Below are 18,771 nucleotides of genomic sequence, written 5' to 3' on the forward strand. Positions count from 1 at the left end.
TGGACATTATTATAAGCTTCTTACCTTTCGCCCCATGTGGAAACATATTTAGCCACGCCCCCTACCAGTCTGTCTTCCGCATTGTAAGCCTACCTGAGAGAGTGCAGTCACTCACAACAACTGAGATTCCGCCATTAAAACCCACACAGTAAAACAACCAGAACAGTGTTGTGTTCTTACTTTAAGGTAGGTGGGTGGGTTTGCAATATATAACTTTAACGTTACGTTGGCAGGAATGTTAAAACATGATGATGGCGGTGCTCGTGGAGATTCATAACAAAAGGCTTACGGTTATGCATAAAGATATAAGCAAATAAAATGCCGCAAATAAAAACTGCGGTCAAGCCAGCCGTCTTTCACTTCTGCGTGGTCAAACCAGCCGCCCCTGTATTTCGAGTGCGCGATTAGTTACAGGTTTACGGTAATGCAATAAAAACAACCCTGGCTGGGAAGTTTCTAGTGCCCGGCCGTACACTTCTCCCGTTTCGTATGTGCAGTATTATATATTCGACCACTTTAAAGCTACAGAAAATCCCACCGAGGAACACTTCCGGTGAGGATTTCAAAGTAAAGGATGGCATGTGGTTCATTTATATTATTTGCGATTGAGGAACAGGGTAATTGATGAGAATAATGTTAGGACTTATTGCTTCATAAACTTGTTGCACAAATACTATGAACTACTTTTACTGTGTACTTTTTGAGAATGGCAAAATTCCCTCCAGAGAACAAGAATGAGCATTTTTGTCAACTTTAATGTGGGATAAAAAACATTTCTTCCATAAGTAGTTTCTGAAACTGCCATGTTTGTACTTAGTACTTCTAGTACTACTTGCACGTCCAGCTTCCCAGGGTTGTTTTATTGCATTACCGTAAACCTGTAACTAATCGCGCACTCGAAATACAGGGGCGGCTGGTTTGACCACGCAAAAGTGAAAGACGGCTGGCTTGACCGCAGTAAATAAAAGGCATCACGCATTAGAAAATACATCTTTAATTTTTAAGAAGTAGACTATGGACTCGGGACCACAGTTACTACAACAGCAGCAGTCAGACGACTTTCTTTGAGATCAAAGCTGTTTCAGCCGAAGATCCTATCAGTGCAAAGGATCGGAAGTAACGAAGATGGATATACACGTACAGAAATCCGGGAAATATTTCTCAAATGAATGTAGGGAACGTTTTGCAGCAGCAGATCTGAGATCAGCTGACCACCGGCTGATCAGATCAGCTGACTGATTAACTTATATTAACACTGGGAAATCCCTGTGCTTGCAAAACATTTCCTGTTATTTTGTCATCATCGTGTTACTTTGCAGTATTTGATTTTGGGGGATTTTGCTTTTGACAGTTGCTGTTCTCATTCTGCTTTGTATCACACACTTGTTAAAAGCAATAATATCAGAAGATATAACGTTACATTTCTAATAAAATGTCTTCAAAACAGTTTCAAGATGTTTTGAAGACATTTGATAAATTGTATTGCCTCTTCTTCAAAATTATGAAGAAAAGTTTGTGGACAAGAAAAAATCTGTACTTTTTGCCTCAAAACAACCCTTTTATTGTGTCCATGAATTCCTTTTATTCTCATTGTATCCTTTTTTTATTGAAATTCTCATATTTTATGATTTTGCAGTGACTAGTGGTTCATTTTCCCAGCACAATGGATGTCAGGAGAGTGGAAAAGACAGTTTTGAGTGTGGAACAGTCAGAGGGAGTCGGTGCTCGTGTCCGCAGAAGCATTGGTAGAAAAGAGGTATTTTTTTATGAAGGTCCATCTGTAAACCCAACATCTATTACATTTGTCTCCATCCATTGAGAGGTATCTTCAGTTGCTATCCAAATGTGTGATATTGGGTTATATAAATACAAATTAACTTGACATGTAGGCAGGGGCGCCGCCAGGGATTTTGGGTCCCATGAAAAGATAATCACATTGGTTACTTTGGTTGGTTAAAATAGTTTGGGCCCCTGTCAGTCATGGGCCCTTAGAATCGTCCTAACTTTTCACCCCCTTACGGCGCCCCTGCATGTAGGCCTAAGTGTAAATTCACAGTCAAACCTTTCTGCTAAAGATTCCTCACACTAGCCATTATCGCAATTGAAATTATACTATATATTTTGTTTCAGCTGAGGAACCTGGATCCTTTTCTGATGTTGGATGAGTTCAGAGTGAGCAAGCCGGCAGGTTTTCCAGACCATCCTCACAGAGGATTTGAGACGGTAAGAAGACAATACAGACATTAACTAGATAAATATAAGAAAACATACATAGAAAACGTATAATAACAGCTAAAACAATTACTCCATTAATCAATTGAGAGAAAGGAAGGAAACCTTTTTTGTTGATAATTGATCTCAATTATAAGTTAGCCATACCGAGGTTTCTTGAGGGGCTCTGCCTTAGCAAAAGTGAGGGTCTTAGAATAGATGTTGTTTTATGATGTTAAGATGTTAAAGCCCTCTTGATGGCAAAAACAGCAAACATTTCCAAGTTTCAGCTTCTTAACTGAATGAATTTGAGAATACAACCGTCACAAAAGAGAATCTAACTACAGTGGGACTTTCCAATAAAGCACAACTTTGTCCTTTTACCTCAAAATAAAATAAATAAGAGAATTATACTTAACCCTAAAACAAAAGGAGGAGCATAAGAACAGGAGCACAGGACCAACTGAGGCTGAGGAGTGAAGTTCCTACTTTGATCACTAGATGGCGACAACAGGACAGAGCCCATGAAGCCACAGTCCTCCTGTTAAACCCCAAGCCTGTTTTTCAGGTCTCAGGCTCGAAAATGACTTTCCCAGAACAAATATGACTATATCTTCACTTCTAAAAGGGGAAAATTAATAATCCTTTTTCTCAAAGCAATGATACACCTGTGAGTTGGATGTAGAAGAGTCAGAATCAATATAGATTTTTTTTATTTTAAAGTAAATTCAGATTGAACATAGTAAACACATATTACATAGTGAAAACTACCCTTGGATGATGGGTTAGTAGACTAAAATATTTAGGAATCCAAACTATAACAGATAACAAGTACCCTTTATCAAGATTGATGCAAAACAAATGACATTTTACCTTTTTTAGAGAGGTTTAGCAAAAGAAAACCCACTTCTGGGGTCATTTGGGTGGATTTGCCATATCTCTGGCTGCCCTCGGTTGATTTTGATGATTGACACCTCTTTTGAACCGTTGGAGCTAATAGAATCGAGGGGAAGTTCCTAAATCCAACTACACATTACCATTGAGGAGTGAGAGTGATGTGCACGCAGTTTGCCCAAAACCGGAAGCTGGGTTGTAGCTCTCACACACAGGGACATGAAATCTCAGTTTTTGACAAAAATGGAATGATGGATTATCAGTAATCATTTCAAAGTGACACAGAGACATTGGATTAACCTTCAGCAGAGTTTATATGCGTTTTAATGCCATTGAACACAACTATTGATCAGAAAAACAGTAAAGGTAAGACATATTTGCCGTTTTGGCTCAGTAAAGCTACGTTGTATGTTGTTTTGGTTTGCCTTCGCTGCCTGAGTTCTGGTCGCACATGATGATACTTATACTTCTAGAATCTGTGGAATCTCAGCTTTAATCTGATATCTTGTTTGTGCAGATCCGATAAGTAATAAAGTATTTCTACCATGAGTTCTGTGCTAAGTGCGTTAGCATTTTTTCGCTCAGGACTAATTCAGAGGATTGGTATTATCCTTGTGTTTTGTTTAGCTAATAATGGTTCATATCGTCAGTTAGCTGAGTTTCTTCCCATTAAGTGTGTATTACACATTAATAGGTTGTTAAATGTTAAGAAGCCCTGAGACACAGTTTCGTGGGGAAAAAAGGCCCGTAGCCCCCGCCGGCGGGGGCTATGGGGCTTCACAGGTTACTCCAATAACACACCTGCTGAGGGACAGGGGCAGCCACCTAATCTGTATTCAAATAGTTGTTAGTGTGGCCCTTTATGAGTTGGGTTTATATATTTCATTAAAAAATTGCCAGAAATACTAAGTACTGCTAAGTTTCCATGAGCCCAATTTGAGCCCAGAAAGCTTTGGGTTACATATTTTAATCATCAACTTTTAGCTTTTTTTTATTTCATGCCAGATTTAAGAATATGGTGGAAAATTAATTGTTGATTATGTCTATGACAGGAAAGTAATTATGGTAGCTGGATACAAGTTCTGAATGTGAGATTTGTTTTAGTGTTAGTTGTTCATTTCTCTTAGGCTCTTCTTGTTAGTTGAATCAACAATTTTAAGACATTATTTGGTATCAGTATTTGTATTTAACAGACTTATTTGTCAATTAATAATTACAATTAAAACCATTATCCAACATGACTTCTTAGAATGACCTTTTCTTCAAGCTAACCTAATCACTGTCCAGATGCTGTTCTCAGTCATAAAACCACATATCACCAGAATCTGCCTTCATCTTAACCGCAGTGAAGTTTGTTTTGTTTTGGCTTTGATATTCAGATCAAGCAGCGTCTTCTTCTTCAGTTTCTCTGTCTGCAGTCAGAGGACGGGTCGCTCAGATCCGAGCCCTCACTCTAACCACAGGGTTTCACTTCGGGAACTTCAATAAATGACTGTTTGAATGACACAACCCCAATGGTAGTTATTTAAAAAGCTATTAACAAGTTACTGCCCTTGTGTGGTACACTTTTATTTTATTCAGATGTGTCATGATTTTACAAAACAATTTTATTATAAGATAATTGAAGTTCATGTCATGTTTCAGAGCAACATTAAATCAATGCAGCATTGAGTAACTAAGCTGTATTAGTAGGACACATCTTCTTTTTTGTTTGATATTTGTCCACCTTTAATTAGATTTTCAAAAGAATCTGCAGTTTTGAAAACTCTTGTATTTTTCAAATAGCTTTTATATCATGACCCAGTGTCTCCAAATTAATCTAGCATAGTATTATACTGGATAAGTATGGCACACATTTTATTATGTACCTTTTATTTTACATAAATATTTGTATACAAAATGATTAGGATGAAGTAATCCAATTTGACTGGTGACAGCTTCACTGTTGTGATTCATCACCTTCATTCACTGGCAGCTATTTTTGGCAAAACATACTCTATAACAAACTACACAACATTTAGCAGCTAAAGATCAATATATTTCCTTCAGGATTTGGTGTTAGCAAAGTGAAGTGAGAAATTACTTTAATTAATAATAATTTAGTCAAAGTTCTGAGGCCCCGCCAAATCAATTATTGCTGCTTTTACCAATTGTAAAAATGGATTTTGAACATTCGTTTATACGTTAAGTTATTATAATGATCTAGATTTAGAGTTAGAAAATATTTTCTTAAATTACTTTTTAATTTTGGGCACTAAAAGAATGGAAAGCATAACAACTTGCTCCTATTCTGACTTCCACTCCACTAGCCTCTCTGTGAACCATGTAGGGATAAGGTTGTTTTTAAAAATAGCTCATTAATAAATGTATCACTTTTTAAGCGTATGCTATTTATTAAATGAACCACACACAAGCCTGTTTTACAAATTGTAGTTTATCTCTGTACTGTAAGCAGTCATTCTTCCACTAAATTGTTGAATAGAGGTGATGTGGCAGGTTGTATATCTAAAGTCGAACTTAGAAAACCCAGATATTGTCCTTAAATTGCCAGAAGTTCTTCCAAGTGTATTTGAGTTGGCAGATACAACTTATATCTCCCAGTGTGGGTGGACAGGAATATGCTATACTCCCAGCATGCCTTTCAGCAGGTGTGTTTGCTCACACTCACATGACTTTTGAAATCCCACAGCTGTGGAGACAGATCACAGGCAGCTCGCTGCAGGGCCCCGAGCTTTCCTCCCTTACACAGATGTTCACCTTTCAAACCCATGACCCATCACTCAGCACTCTTCCTGTCCAGTCTGACCACTGGGGCCGTAAAACAAACGCACTTGCTTTTAGTGTCTGAGCAGCACTCGTTTATAAAGTCGTGTCCTGAGTTAATAACACCTGGAACGTTATATTTCACTCACTGTGAAGAAACATGTCAAATAAGCTGTCGAAATCAGATTAACAAAATAGAAAAATGTCTCCATTCTTCACATTTGTTTTGAAGCATATATTGAGTTATCTGTATAAGGCAATATGAGGCTTTATGCTACATATGTTGTCTTTTTTTAAACAGGTAACATATGTTTTAGAGGGGATCACAGCCCATGAAGACTTCTGCGGTCATTCAGGACGACTGAAAGCTGGAGACCTGCAAGTACAACTTCACTTTTTGATATATATTTGTTAAAGGTTGTTTTTTGGACTCTTATTTTTTGTTGGCAGTTAGAGACAAATATTGACAAAGCATTTATGTATGCACTGTAAATGACACTCTTAGCTTAGCACAAATACTAGAAACAAGGGGTAACAGCTACTGTAGCCTGTAGGAAAAAACAACAACCTAAAAACACCTCTTAAGCTCATCAATTTATATCTTGTTTGAATTTGTACTAAAAGAAAAGTGTCAAATGACAATTTATATAAAATGTCAGTTAGTGAGCTGAGAAATATTTTCTTTTTCAGAAATAATTTATCACTCAGTTATATATATCAGTCTGATCCTGTAATAGTAAATGTGCTCATCAGCTTGAAGCATTCAGTTTACTTGTTTTTAACATGGACTGAAAAAGCAGAACAAGACTTAAGCCTATTGGCTTACAAATCCCCACAAACTCATTACATATGCATCAAAATGTTGTGCACTCACACTAATTGGATAGTATACCCTGTGGGCTGTTTCCTGTGTTTTTAAAGCAGTAAAGTTAAGAACACACACACACACACACACACACACACAGGCTGCTGACTCAGCTTCAATCTGCAGCAGAGGGTTCAGTCAGTTCAGCTGAATTTGCTGTAGCCCACTATGTGCACCCTCTGGTGTCTTAACGTCACGTTGGAGTTGCAGATGCTCAAACCGCCGCCTGCCAGTCCTTTAGGGAAAGCTCAAACACTGTCTTCAATTAAAACTGTAAAAGAAGTGGTGACCATGGCAAAGCAACAAAGAAAATGGGATTTCTCAGTTAATGTTTGAATTAAATCCAAATCTGTATATCAATTTCCTGAAAGGAAACAAATTCAACTTCTGTCAATAGTTTTCTGTGCTGAGAAATGTGGCTGAAAAAAGCAAATGTTTCTTAAAAATGTAAAACCTGTTGGATTTGGAAGCATAATTAAATTACAAGCTGTATCAACATTTTTATATTTAATGACAATCTTCATTTTTTCATGCACAAGGTTCATCTTAACGGGACTGTATGTACCCAAACTACTTGGATATTATATAATATAAGATGCTTTAACTGTATTTTGAACCACTGATCAGGGCTGACTCTCTTCTCTGGTTTATTCCCTCTTGTATTGTGCACGTTTTATTATCCAGTCATTCCCAAGCACGAAGCAATAAAATAAACCAAATAGCATGATGAACAGTCACAGATGAATAATCAGTGGGCAGCTGCATTAAAGCTTGACAGTGGAAATGTCCAGCCGGGCTAAAGGAAAAGCAGAAGCTGTTAAACAAAACTTTATAATTAATCCACTTTGTTTCAAATCAATACCTGAATTCTGCTCCATGTTTTCAAATCTCTTTAATATATTATTATTTTCAGAAGCCAATCAAACCCAAAAAAATATCTATTTTATTGCTAGAAAATCACTTATAATCGCTACACTTACTTTTAACTCTGATCTGGTAGTTTTGGACCCTATATTATGTTATGTATATTAACGCTGGAAAAAGTTCAAAGGCTAACGTGATAAACTTTGTGCAATATAGTTATCCTATGTCTCCTGCCAGTTGTTTCAACAGATTTCACCATCTTTTGAAAATGCAATGCCTTGTATTCCATGGAACCAAATGGATACAAAGCAAACAAGTGCAATACAAAAGGATAAATGTTATACATCAATAATAATCATTCATTATGTATTAATTCATAATTTTAGTGTTCAGTCCAACAGTAGCAAGGAGAAGAAAAGTATTATTTTATCTTCGCAAAAAAAGTCTCATAAATCCTCATCACATCTTCTGTAATCTGGCAATCTACAATACACCTGCCTTTCTGTAACAGACTTAAGGCCATCTATCCAATAGTTGTCAAGACATTTCACCTAACCTGAAAAAGCCAAACTGGTGGTGTATGTGTGACATTTTTTATTGTGTATTTGGGGTATTTGAAATATGTCAACTTGCTTGCCAGTGGATGACTGCAGGGCGGGGGGTGGTCCATGCTGAGATGCCCGTGTCAGAGGAGCCGGTGGTGGGCTTACAGCTGTGGGTGAACCTGCCAAGTAGAGACAAGATGGTGGAACCAGCATACCAGGAGCTGAAAGGCTCACAGATCCCCAAACGCAGCAAGAGAGGAGTCACAGTGGTTGTGATATCTGGAGAAGCTTTAGGAGCAAAGGTGTGTGAGTGTGTATGTGTGTCTTTATACTTTACCCACAGGTTGCAGCATAATTAGTTGAAGCCCCCGACAGACGAGCACTAAACATGATGTCTGTACCGCTAGCTGTTGATCTCATGGCGCATTTTGCTGGATGTCATAGCCGTGTGTGTGTGTGTGTGTGTGTGTGTGTGTGTGTGTGTGTGTGTGTGTGTGTGTGTGTGTGTGTGTGTGTGTGTGTGTGTGTGTGTGTGTGTGTGTGTGTGTGTGTGTGTGTGTGTGTGTGTGTGTGTGTGTGTGTGTGAGCCTGTTAACCACACTGTTTGGTCAGTGTGAGGAGTGTCTGGTTGAAAAGAGGAAACTGCAAATGAGGAGCAGATTTTCCTGCTGGTCTGAGTGCAATTTCTGTGTAACAGTTTGTGTGTGTCATTAAAACTTTTGGGTCTAACACAGGTTATGGAACTCAAGTCACCTGCTGCTGCTCTAAAAGTCGCATGTGTGTTTTATTAATTGTTTGTTTGTATAAGGATAGGCTTTTTGGGTGTTTCTTTATATGTCTTTATAATTGAATATATTAAAACTCATATTACCATAATTTGTTGTCGCATGACATCGGCAAACTAAACGAAATGTTCGATTACCAAGGGGTGTTACACAAAGTGAAGTAGCACTTTGCGTGCAAAAATAAGCTGTGATGGTGACGAATCAATATGTCTGTGAACTAGTGTTTGTTTTTACCATCAGAAATGGAAGATACAAGGTGTTTTTACTCACTTGAATTTCTGAAAAAACATTTGAATAAAAACATTTTTTATACGTGTTCAAGCCTTATAAGGAGAATATGTGGTAGAAGCATCAAAGTAAGCATTTTATTCTTTAACCTTACAGTCTAAGGTGAACACAAGGACACCAACCTTGTACCTGGACTTCAAAATGCAGACAGATGCCCTTCATGTGCAGCCAGTCCCCTCAGGTAAGAGAAAAACATTTTTAGAAAAACCACAGTGATTCTGTAAATGGTTTGCTAATTAAAAAAGTGCCTAAGTGGTCTGTTAGGAGGCTTACACAACAACATGTCATGGTTGCTTCGGGCTCTGACTAATCTTCATCTATCCCTCTTCATTTGTTGCTGTCTGTGCTCTGAAATGTCCTCGCCATGAGACGACCCTGTCTGCCACAAAACTCCATTAAATGTTGTCCACTTGTGGCAGGCAACAGAACAATGTGAGATACTTGGAAATATAAAATGGAAATAAAACACATTTATTTTTGTTTTTGATTATCTTTGCTTCAAATACTAAATATAAAACACTCCTTTCAGTTTACTAATGAAAGGCAACTTTTCTGAATACAATTTCTCAAATGAGAAACATTTCTGTTACTGCCCTGCCTACAGTGAGTGCGACATTTCACTTCACAAAGTTCACTAAACCTCATTTTCAAACCTCAACACACACCCTTATACTGTTTATAGTACTTTTGCTGTTTGTGATGATGTATTCACATGTTTGGCACATAAACACTCAGACATTTTGGGCAGATGACAGAATTAATATGACATGAGAGCATATGGCAATCTTTCTCCGTAACTGCTCAGTTTCATTTTGATGATGATTGTGTGTTGGACAGGATGGACTACATTCATCTACACGCTATCAGGATCTATTCATGTTGGTAAGTGTTGTCTGTTTAATGTTCTGCTGAAATAAAGGCTCACTAAATATTCTTTTTATCTGAACTTTGCAACATTAAGGTGTATTTCCTGTATATTTCTCATATAATGCCACAATTCAGATGTACTGTATATAAGAGGAAGAAGAAATAACTAATAAACAGTGTGAGAGCAACATTATTCTTCTAGTTGGATATGTTCATTTATTTATTTTCAAACACTCCTTCACTTCCCTCCCTGCTCTTCCTGCTGCCATATCTACATTGCAAATATGCGTGTGATCTCAGTCCAGTCACAACTTCTCTTCTACGTTCAGCCAGAAGAACCATGTGTTACGCTTTAAAGCTTGATGGGTTCATAGATCACTCCACCTCAATCTGAAATGTACCCAACATCACTGAAAAAATGATCATGCTACTGTATAAAATATGACCATCTCAGAGTTTGGCTTCATATCAATCACCATACCAGCATGTTAGAACTACGCCCTGGTTTATGTTGAAACAATACTGTGAAATACTGCATGTCCTGCTCCTTGGACGCCATAGTGTGATTAGGGAGTTCCCCTTCGCATGAGAACAAACCCTTTCAGACAGTGAACTCATTTTCAGAGGCTTTCTTGGTTTGTTGAAACCTGTTGTTTTCATGCACATGTCCCCTTTTTAATATTCTTTCATACCATTTCATTATGGTTTGATTACTTTCCAGCGTTACACTGCAGGATATCTCAGACTGGTTATTGTTGTCAGATGTTTTAATGACACGAGAGGATGAATTTGGCTTCAAACATTAAAGACGTTTTTTGAATGTTAAGTCTTCAACTAGACATGTAGTCCGGCCAAATCGGGCCCAGCTGGCTTTGGTAAATGCATCGACCGCACATGGAAGTGTCTGGATTTCTCAGCGTTTAATGTCAGCAGTGTCTGTAGTGTCTGTATATCTATATTGAACTCAGTGGTTTTGTTATGCAACATACACCTGTTGTAGTCAGAAATTGTTTGTGAAACTATTCTTTCCGTTGCATTTTTCATCTTAAAAGCAGTACGAAAGCTAGTTTTGGAATATTAAACAGTAATGCCAGAAGATTTTTCCTCTAATTTCCTTCTTGAGGACCAGTGGCGTTTTTATATGTACAAAAGTGGTGGGACACACAAAACTTAGATGTCTATAGCTTCTGCAGTGAGGTTCATGGCTGGTGAGGCACTGGCACTGACTCTTCAGGTTTACAAATATTATATTTTGACCTAAATCAAAATATAATATTATTTTCAAAAGCTTTTTTTGTCTGATGCTTCAATTAATTTTAAACAGACAGTTCAACAGAAGGATACCCAAAAAATGTAATTTTATCATTTAAATATTGAATTGTTCTCTCTTAGTAAGATCCCATTTTCAATAAAATTGCAGTCTTACCTTGACTTGAAGATTAAGTCCATTTGCCTATCCTTCTGGACAAAAATCTCTATTACTTTTTTGTAAAAGTCCTCCTTATGTTCTTGTAGTTTCAAAAGTCTATCATAAATCTAATCTAATCAATAGATTTATTATTCGAAAATTATAAAAGTAGGGTAGAAACTTTTCTATGGAGAAATCTCATTGCTTTTTTGTCGAGGGAAGCCATGCGCAGCTTACTTCCGGGTTTTAGGACCCGTCACTGCAGCTCTCTCATCTCCTCTTCACACACCACACTTTTCGCGGCACACGTACTTACAGCCAATCAGCTCTGGATTATGTGAGATGACGTATGGTGGGGATGGCAGCACTATGCCCCTATGGTCATTATTTTTTTGCCACACACATTAAATAGGAAAATATTCTGAGCATGCGCAGTGTAGTTTTTACAGTCACCATTGACTTAGACAGTAGAGGGAGGGGCAGGATCGGGTTTTGTCCCACATGGCTCTAAACAGCTCAATAGGCACACACTGTAGACACTAATTAGAAGAACACATACTAAAACAGCAATGAGACGAATCAGATTATTAAACATGATCTTAAAATATATTTAATATATTTTTTAATTTATTTTTTGCATTTTTTTGTAATCATTATTTTTAATACTTTCTGCTGACACTAGGTGGGGCTGTGACCAGTCGCCACTGTTGAGGACATAAAAAACAGCTCAAAAGCCACAAAACTCATGAATTCTCATAAATGACATGGTGATTGTCAGGGTTTTTCCCCAACATGACTCAGGATTGAACATATAGAATTATCCCAGCTTGACAGTGCGTTGGAATTAAAAGTAATATGTAGTGCGGGATCATAGGGTCTAATTTTGAAATATTGACATCCTCTACGGCAGTGGTTCCCAACCTGGGTGGCACGCCAAAGATCGCAGGGGGGGCGCCAGGCCTCAGATGATCTGAGGCCAAATATCATATTTAGACTTTTTTTTTTTTTTATTCTTTTTTTTTTACACATATAATTGTAACTCAATACATGATTGTCACCAAAAGCCTTGTCTCTTCATTACAATACAATATACAAAATAATTGATTAATTCATTTGAATAAAAATTCAAGTTAGTATTAAAGGCATACAAATACAAAAATGTATAATTTTTTCTTTGATAAAAATGTTTCTTCTGCCCGTAAAGTGTCCAAACCAGGCTATGCTGGATAAGCGCATTTTTAAAACATAGTCATTGTCCATGCAGGTTTCAGTTGGATTATTTGTCACAGTTGCTCCGATCAGATCGGTCTCCTCCATTTTGTAGATTATTTACGACTTTTGAATCCACATAAACACATCGGCAAAATTCGGCTTACTTTGAGAATGTGTTTTAAACAGTTGAATCCCTTTGTGAATTGTTTCCACTTGCGCCATCCTTTAATTTCTTCATACAGCAGGAATCCAAATCAATTAATCCTGAGTCCAATAGCCATCAAAGTCACTCCAATAGTGCTCCTTAATTACGCTTTCATCCTCCTTTAACAAAATACTTCACATTCATACAGTTTGTGACAGTAGTTGTAGCATTTTTGAGACTTTTAAACTTTAATTACCGCTGTTGCGCCCCCCGGCCCCCCCTGCCCCCCCCCCTGATTGTGTGTGGGGGGGGGGGGGCCCTTCCAACAGGAGTCATTTGGGGGGGCTCTTGGGAAAAAAGGTTGTGAACCACTGCTCTATGTCATGTGGGTTGTATCAGCCCTGAGAAATGAAGTGGAACAATTACACTTTCTTAATAATGATTCATGTCATTATGAAGGAAAGTAAAAAATAAATCATTGTATCTTTTAAAGAATCATGAAGCTGAAACACTGAAAACTAAAGCATTCCTGTCTAAATGCAAATGGTAGAGAAATATCCCTTTTTTAAAAACTTAAACTGAAAAACCCTGTGTCCTGCCAAATTACAGTAAAAGATGTTTAAAATGAACAATAAGGACAAAACGTTGAACTTTTCTTGTCTTAAGGCCCAGATGAGGAGCAGCAGAAGGTGGAGCCTCATCACACCATAGTGTTTGCAGATGGGGACTGCGTCAAAGTTCAAAACAAGGTGAGAGATTAACAGTATTTTCTCGTTTCTTTCCAAAATGCTTACCTTTGTAAACTGAAATATTGTCTGTTGTTCATCATATTTAGGGTTTTACGGATGGTTTTTGTTTGGTCAATTACTTAATGGCCTCCTCTTGCTTATTTTTGGTCTCCCCGGTTTTCTCTTGCCTGCCTTTTCTATCTTAGCTTCATTAGGCTCAGCCCCACCTAGTGTCAGCAGAAAGTAATTCAAATAATAATTCCCAAAAAATGCAAATAAATGCAACAAAAATACATGTTAAAATATATTTTAAGACCATGTTTAATCATCTGATTCGTCTATACATTGCTGTTTTAGTCTGTGTTCTTCTAATTAGTGTCTACAGTGTGCCTATTGAGCCGTGTTGAGCAACGTGGGTCAAGCCCCAATCTAGCCCCTCTCTCACTGTCTAAGTGAATGGGTGCTGTAAAAACTACACTGCGCAAACTCAGAGTTTTTTTCTATTCAATGTGTGCGGCAAAAACATAATCACCTAGGGGCACTGTGCTGGCATACCCACCAAACGTCATCTCATAATTCAGAGCTGATTGGCTGTAAGTACGTGTGACGCGAAAAGTGTAGTTTTCACCCTGTGGTGAAGAGGAGACGAGAGAGAGCAGCGTATAGCGATTAAAATCAGTAAAACGGAAAGACAATGAATGAAGTTGACCAACTACTTCAACTTTGGCAAGTTCATTATGTCATATATTTTGTTGATCTTCTGTGTTTTGCCTATAGGCTATTGCTCTGCTGGATCGATTGATATTGTGACCTCGGTGATGAGTGTCTGTGTTTTCCTTATCCCCGGACAGAGTTCCACAGCATGTGAAAATATATAGTGTTTCAGAATAAAACAAATATTGTGTTTTTTTTAATTTAAAAGACATTTTTATTTATTTTTTATTTAATCCTCTTGTGAGGTCACACATTCTTCTTCAGATCGTGTGGGGCTCCAGATCTCTGGGAAATGACAAATGGAAGTCATTCCACTTCTCACATAGACAAAGATAATAGCACTGTTTCTTATTTCCTCCTCAGGGCTCAGAAGTGTCCCATTTTGTGCTGATCGCTGGAGAACCAATCAAAGAGCCTGTGGTACAACACGGTAAGCCATTTGCGTTATTCCTTCCATGTTGGCAACATGTCACTGCACAAAAGAGTTGCTTGAATGTGTTTAGGTAGTGACAAACAAAGCAGCTGTAATATTTTCATATGTCTTGTGTGGCATTCAGGTCCGTTTGTAATGACCACAGAAGAAGAGATCACACAGGCTATCAAAGACTACCAGACTGGCAGAAACGGCTTTGAGAGGGCCGTAAACTGGAGGTCCAAGATCAGAGATGCTTTCTGAACATATCCCATTGCAATCTTGTCACTGCAGCCTTACCTGTTTGTTGCTATGGATATATTTTTGTGAAGATATTTCATTTAAGGTGTTGTTACCGTGGGTATATATCTTTCTTCTGTGTGTGTTTACAGGACATTTAGTACTTTCCATCATCCACTACAACATGTCCAATGGCTTCATGGACTATTGTTTGCACAGTAGAAGTTTAACCCCCTTCCCTTGTAAAATATAGATTTTATTGAAAATGTGCTTCTAACTGCTCCCCACCCTCTCGTTAAGCTTCACTAAATTTTCCGACTGCTGTTTGAAAGCTGTTATGCAATACTTTTATATATTGTTGTGAAGATAATTTAACATATTATTATGTATAAGTGTGAAGGTTTTTACATAAACTAATCTGATGTTTGATGACATATTTATGTACCACATTAATATGTGTCTTGCTGCAAAAGTTTAAAAAAATGTTTGACTTTGTAGCCAACAGAAAAGCAGCTGTTCCTCTTTTGCGTACATATAATAAATATTGTTCCAATATTCCCTCCTGTAAGGGTTATGTAGATGTTCCTTTGCAGATTACATTCTCAGTCAGATGGGCAAGTGGGTGGGGTGTCGGTGAGACAGGGGTGGTGCTGGCATCTGATTTCCCCTCACACGTTACAGAAGTCTGGATCACATTTAAAACACATGTTACTGCCCTTCGACTGTGTGCGGTTTGGCAACTCCGGAGGAAAAGCCACTGATACATGGGTTTAACAGGCCAGGGGACTTGATCACTTGACAATCGACAATTACAAATGACAGGCGGGAACACACAAGCAAATAAAAAGGCGTGCTTTGAGGCTGCAGGACCAGCAGCAGTGGGAAAAACAAAGGCATACACCAAGACAGACATCCTAGCTTCTCGTAGCTTCTTCAGAATTAGCTCACATCTTAGAAGAAGGAGTTGTGTGGTTTTGCACCTCGGGGCCTTTTAACACGGTCAACCACAGTAGTATTTGGAGAACTGGGGAGTGACAGGAAAGGTTTAACAAATTGAAACCACTGAAATCAGCAGTCTTTTTTCAGAAGGAAATATAGAGAAGAAACACAGAGGAATTAGTTTGGATCATAGTTCAGGCCTTCAATTCATTCTGACATAAGAGAGTGTGCCTTTGGGAAGTCCTCAAGAGATCTTGACTTTTTCTGAGGTAATGTTCAGCTTCTGAATTGTAGTGGCTACGTTATTTAACTGGACACCTCAGGTTGTGCATCAAAGCTTCTGCAGTAAGAGGTGCATGTTTTAAAGCCTCTTAAACCTCCTCCATTTGGCTCGTGGGCGTCTGGGTTGCTGTCACAGGTTACGTCTGGCTTGGATGCACACACACACACACACACACACACACACACACACACACACACACACACACACACACACACACACACACACACACACACACACACACACACACACACACACACACTCTTTACTGTGCAGCTGGAAGATCAAGAGTTTGTGTTGCACATGCCTGCACTGAGCGGACGGAGGGTGTGTGGTCTGAGAGACTCAGCTGGTCTGGGAAACTGAGTCAGAGATCCAGCCAGCTCTAAGTGCTTTGTGCCAGAAGGAAAAGGAGACAAGTCCATACTGCAGAGTGCTTCTCAGGGACTGTGAGCAGAGCCAAGGAATAAAGATGAAGATGAAACGGACTCTGGGCAGAATCTCCTGCTTAGTTACTCTACTGGTGGAGCTGAGCTGGATAAACGTGGGCCACAGCATGCACAGAGAGGGAGGAAGTAGGGTAAGTGCAGTGTGAAGCCTTATGTGTTCAAGTGTATGTGATATGTATGTAACGCAACAAGCTTCTTGGAATTCACTGCTGTTTGTAGATGTAACAACTGTTTTTTTTCTTATCGTTTCTTTACTAAAAATAACTTTCATTTTGTTAACCAACTTTATCCAGAAAACAAAAATTCAAACACTGCATTGCTGTTATATTCTTTAAGCATTCAGGGCTTGATTCCCTTCAGTTTTGCAGTATTGCATATCTTCTTTCTGCTTTTAACTTATTATACATATTACACTTAACCAGTTGCTGCCAAAGCAGTTCACTCACATGCACTTACCACAGTCTGTCCACTGAAACCCTAAGTGACAGCCGTCATGCACTTGCCCTTGCATGTGTCTTTAAGAACAAATACAAGGCATAATTGTATCTGCAACTGGGGGATAATTAAACACCTTCGCTAATATTCTCATAACTAGCAGTCATTCATTATTGTCTCTCCCTAATCGCTCTGTAGTCAATCTCCCCCAACCTTAACCTCTCTTTCAATTCCGGTCATCCCTCTTTCAGGCACTTTCCCTCTCTGTTTCTCATTAGTTGGTCTATTCTCTGGAAGAAATTGCGAGGGGAAACCTCCCTATTTTTTGTTGTTTCTTTGATTTAAGTGGAAGCAGTCATCCAGTCAACCCCACCCTGCACTCTGCAACACACTGAACACATCAGAGGACTCACATCATTACAGTTGTCCAGAGGAAATAAAGCAAACATGCTGCGGACACGTGCAATATTCCATGACTGTCCTCTCTGATGTTTGTAGACCATCTGGTATCAGGATTAGGCTTTGCCGCCTCAAAACGAGCCTTTCCTCTCATCCTGTGGGATTGGTTTTAGGACCATTATTATTCATTATCTTTATTAGTAGTCTTAATCGAAACATATCAAATGGAACTTTTCAATTTAAGCTGATGATACAGTAATATATTGCTCTGTGTCCACCCCAAATCAGGCTCTTGATCAGCTCCAGACTGATTTTAACACTGTGCAACGTACCCTGTGTGACTTGAAACTCCTGTTTCTCGTTTAACATTTTTGTTTCTGTTACACTACAGTGATGTTGTTTATATCTACATAGGCTCTTTGGATACCGTCTACTGCGGGGCACTGAGGTTCATTACACATTTTAAAATACGCACCATTGCCGCTTGTATCCTTGGTTTGCTCTGACCACCCGCATACAAAACCATTGGCACACCCTTATTTATAAGGCTATTCTTGGTGCTCTTCCACCTTAATTGCAGATTTACATCTGTCAGAAAAGTATGGGCTTTGCTCAGAGGATAACTGTCCCTGTAGTCCACACTGAGCTGAGGAAAAGGGCTTTGAGTTACGCTGCTCCATTTGCTTGAAACCTGCTGCAACATGAACTGAAACTTTTGGCGCTGGTCTGAACAGTTCTTAAGTGCTTCTTAGTGACCGAGAAGCAAATAACTCTTCTGACTGATATTCCTGATTAACCATATATGTTCTCTGTTATTGATTTGATTGTGTGTTCTCTAATATGCTGCTGCCTATCTTGGCCAAGACTCTCCTAAATAAAGGTTAAATTAATAAATAAAACCCTCTCAACTATCACCTTTAGAAAGATCATTCGGTCTTGGATATTTAAAGTCTATACTAATGTTAAAACAAAAGTGAAACAGTAAAAAGGGCACAGTTTGAACCATAATCAAAGATACAGTACATATTGACCTCATCTGAAGCACTATTTATTACTCATTGTTTTGGTGTAAATTGCCAGGCGTTGGAGATATTGGCCGTAGGGATGTCTGCCTTCTCTCAAATCAAGGTGAACTAGATGAAACTCGGCTTGTGGTGCTCAAAGGACCAAAACATTTCATTTCAATGATTCATCATCGGTGTCACCCTCGGCTGAGATGTAACATTAGCTCGCTCAGGAGAGCCTGAACAAGGTCTATGGATTATCTCGAGTAACTAGGTTATGATGTCTAGATAGAGAAACATAGAGACAGTGCTCTGAAGTTTTTT

The 18,771-nt window shown here is 38.5% G+C and overlaps 2 protein-coding genes across 4 annotated transcripts in view; both read left to right on the forward strand.

Moving 5' to 3' along the window:
- The first annotated feature begins 76 nt into the window (after positions 1 to 76).
- pir (pirin) lies at positions 77 to 15,498 on the forward strand. 3 transcript variants are annotated; one of them, XM_034221239.1, is made up of 10 exons: positions 77 to 186; positions 1,637 to 1,756; positions 2,131 to 2,223; positions 6,170 to 6,250; positions 8,238 to 8,444; positions 9,312 to 9,396; positions 10,053 to 10,097; positions 13,514 to 13,596; positions 14,653 to 14,719; positions 14,847 to 15,498. In XM_034221239.1, the coding sequence occupies exons 2-10, from the start codon at positions 1,664 to 1,666 to the stop codon at positions 14,963 to 14,965; spliced, it is 873 nt and encodes a 290-aa protein (XP_034077130.1). In that variant the 5' UTR covers positions 77 to 186; positions 1,637 to 1,663; the 3' UTR covers positions 14,966 to 15,498. The 3 variants fall into 3 exon arrangements, with proteins under 3 accessions (XP_034077130.1, XP_034077132.1, XP_034077131.1); XM_034221240.1 differs by lacking the exon at positions 77 to 186 and adding an exon at positions 923 to 1,171; XM_034221241.1 differs by lacking the exon at positions 6,170 to 6,250.
- A 982-nt stretch (positions 15,499 to 16,480) lies between these two features.
- The window catches only part of vegfd (vascular endothelial growth factor D), a 34,872-nt gene continuing 32,581 nt past the window's right edge, over positions 16,481 to 18,771 (forward strand). The window contains exon 1 of the mRNA XM_034221278.1: positions 16,481 to 16,740. Within this exon, the coding sequence (XP_034077169.1) occupies positions 16,633 to 16,740 (108 nt within the window). The 5' untranslated portion in view covers positions 16,481 to 16,632. The remainder of the gene's footprint in view (positions 16,741 to 18,771) is intronic.

Source organism: Gymnodraco acuticeps, unplaced genomic scaffold (genome assembly GCF_902827175.1).
Source record: "Gymnodraco acuticeps unplaced genomic scaffold, fGymAcu1.1, whole genome shotgun sequence".
NCBI lineage: Eukaryota > Metazoa > Chordata > Actinopteri > Perciformes > Bathydraconidae > Gymnodraco > Gymnodraco acuticeps.

What these genes read in the sequence shown, in the direction of transcription:
- pir (XM_034221239.1), top strand. Translation starts at nt 1,664, where the DNA reads ATGGATGTCAGGAGAGTGGAAAAGACAGTTTTGAGTGTGGAACAGTCA. An exon ending in GAGAAGCTTTAGGAGCAAAG is followed by an intron (nt 8,445 to 9,311) that starts GTGTGTGAGTGT and finishes TTAACCTTACAG; the next exon opens with TCTAAGGTGAACACAAGGAC. An exon ending in GCGTCAAAGTTCAAAACAAG is followed by an intron (nt 13,597 to 14,652) that starts GTGAGAGATTAA and finishes TTTCCTCCTCAG; the next exon opens with GGCTCAGAAGTGTCCCATTT.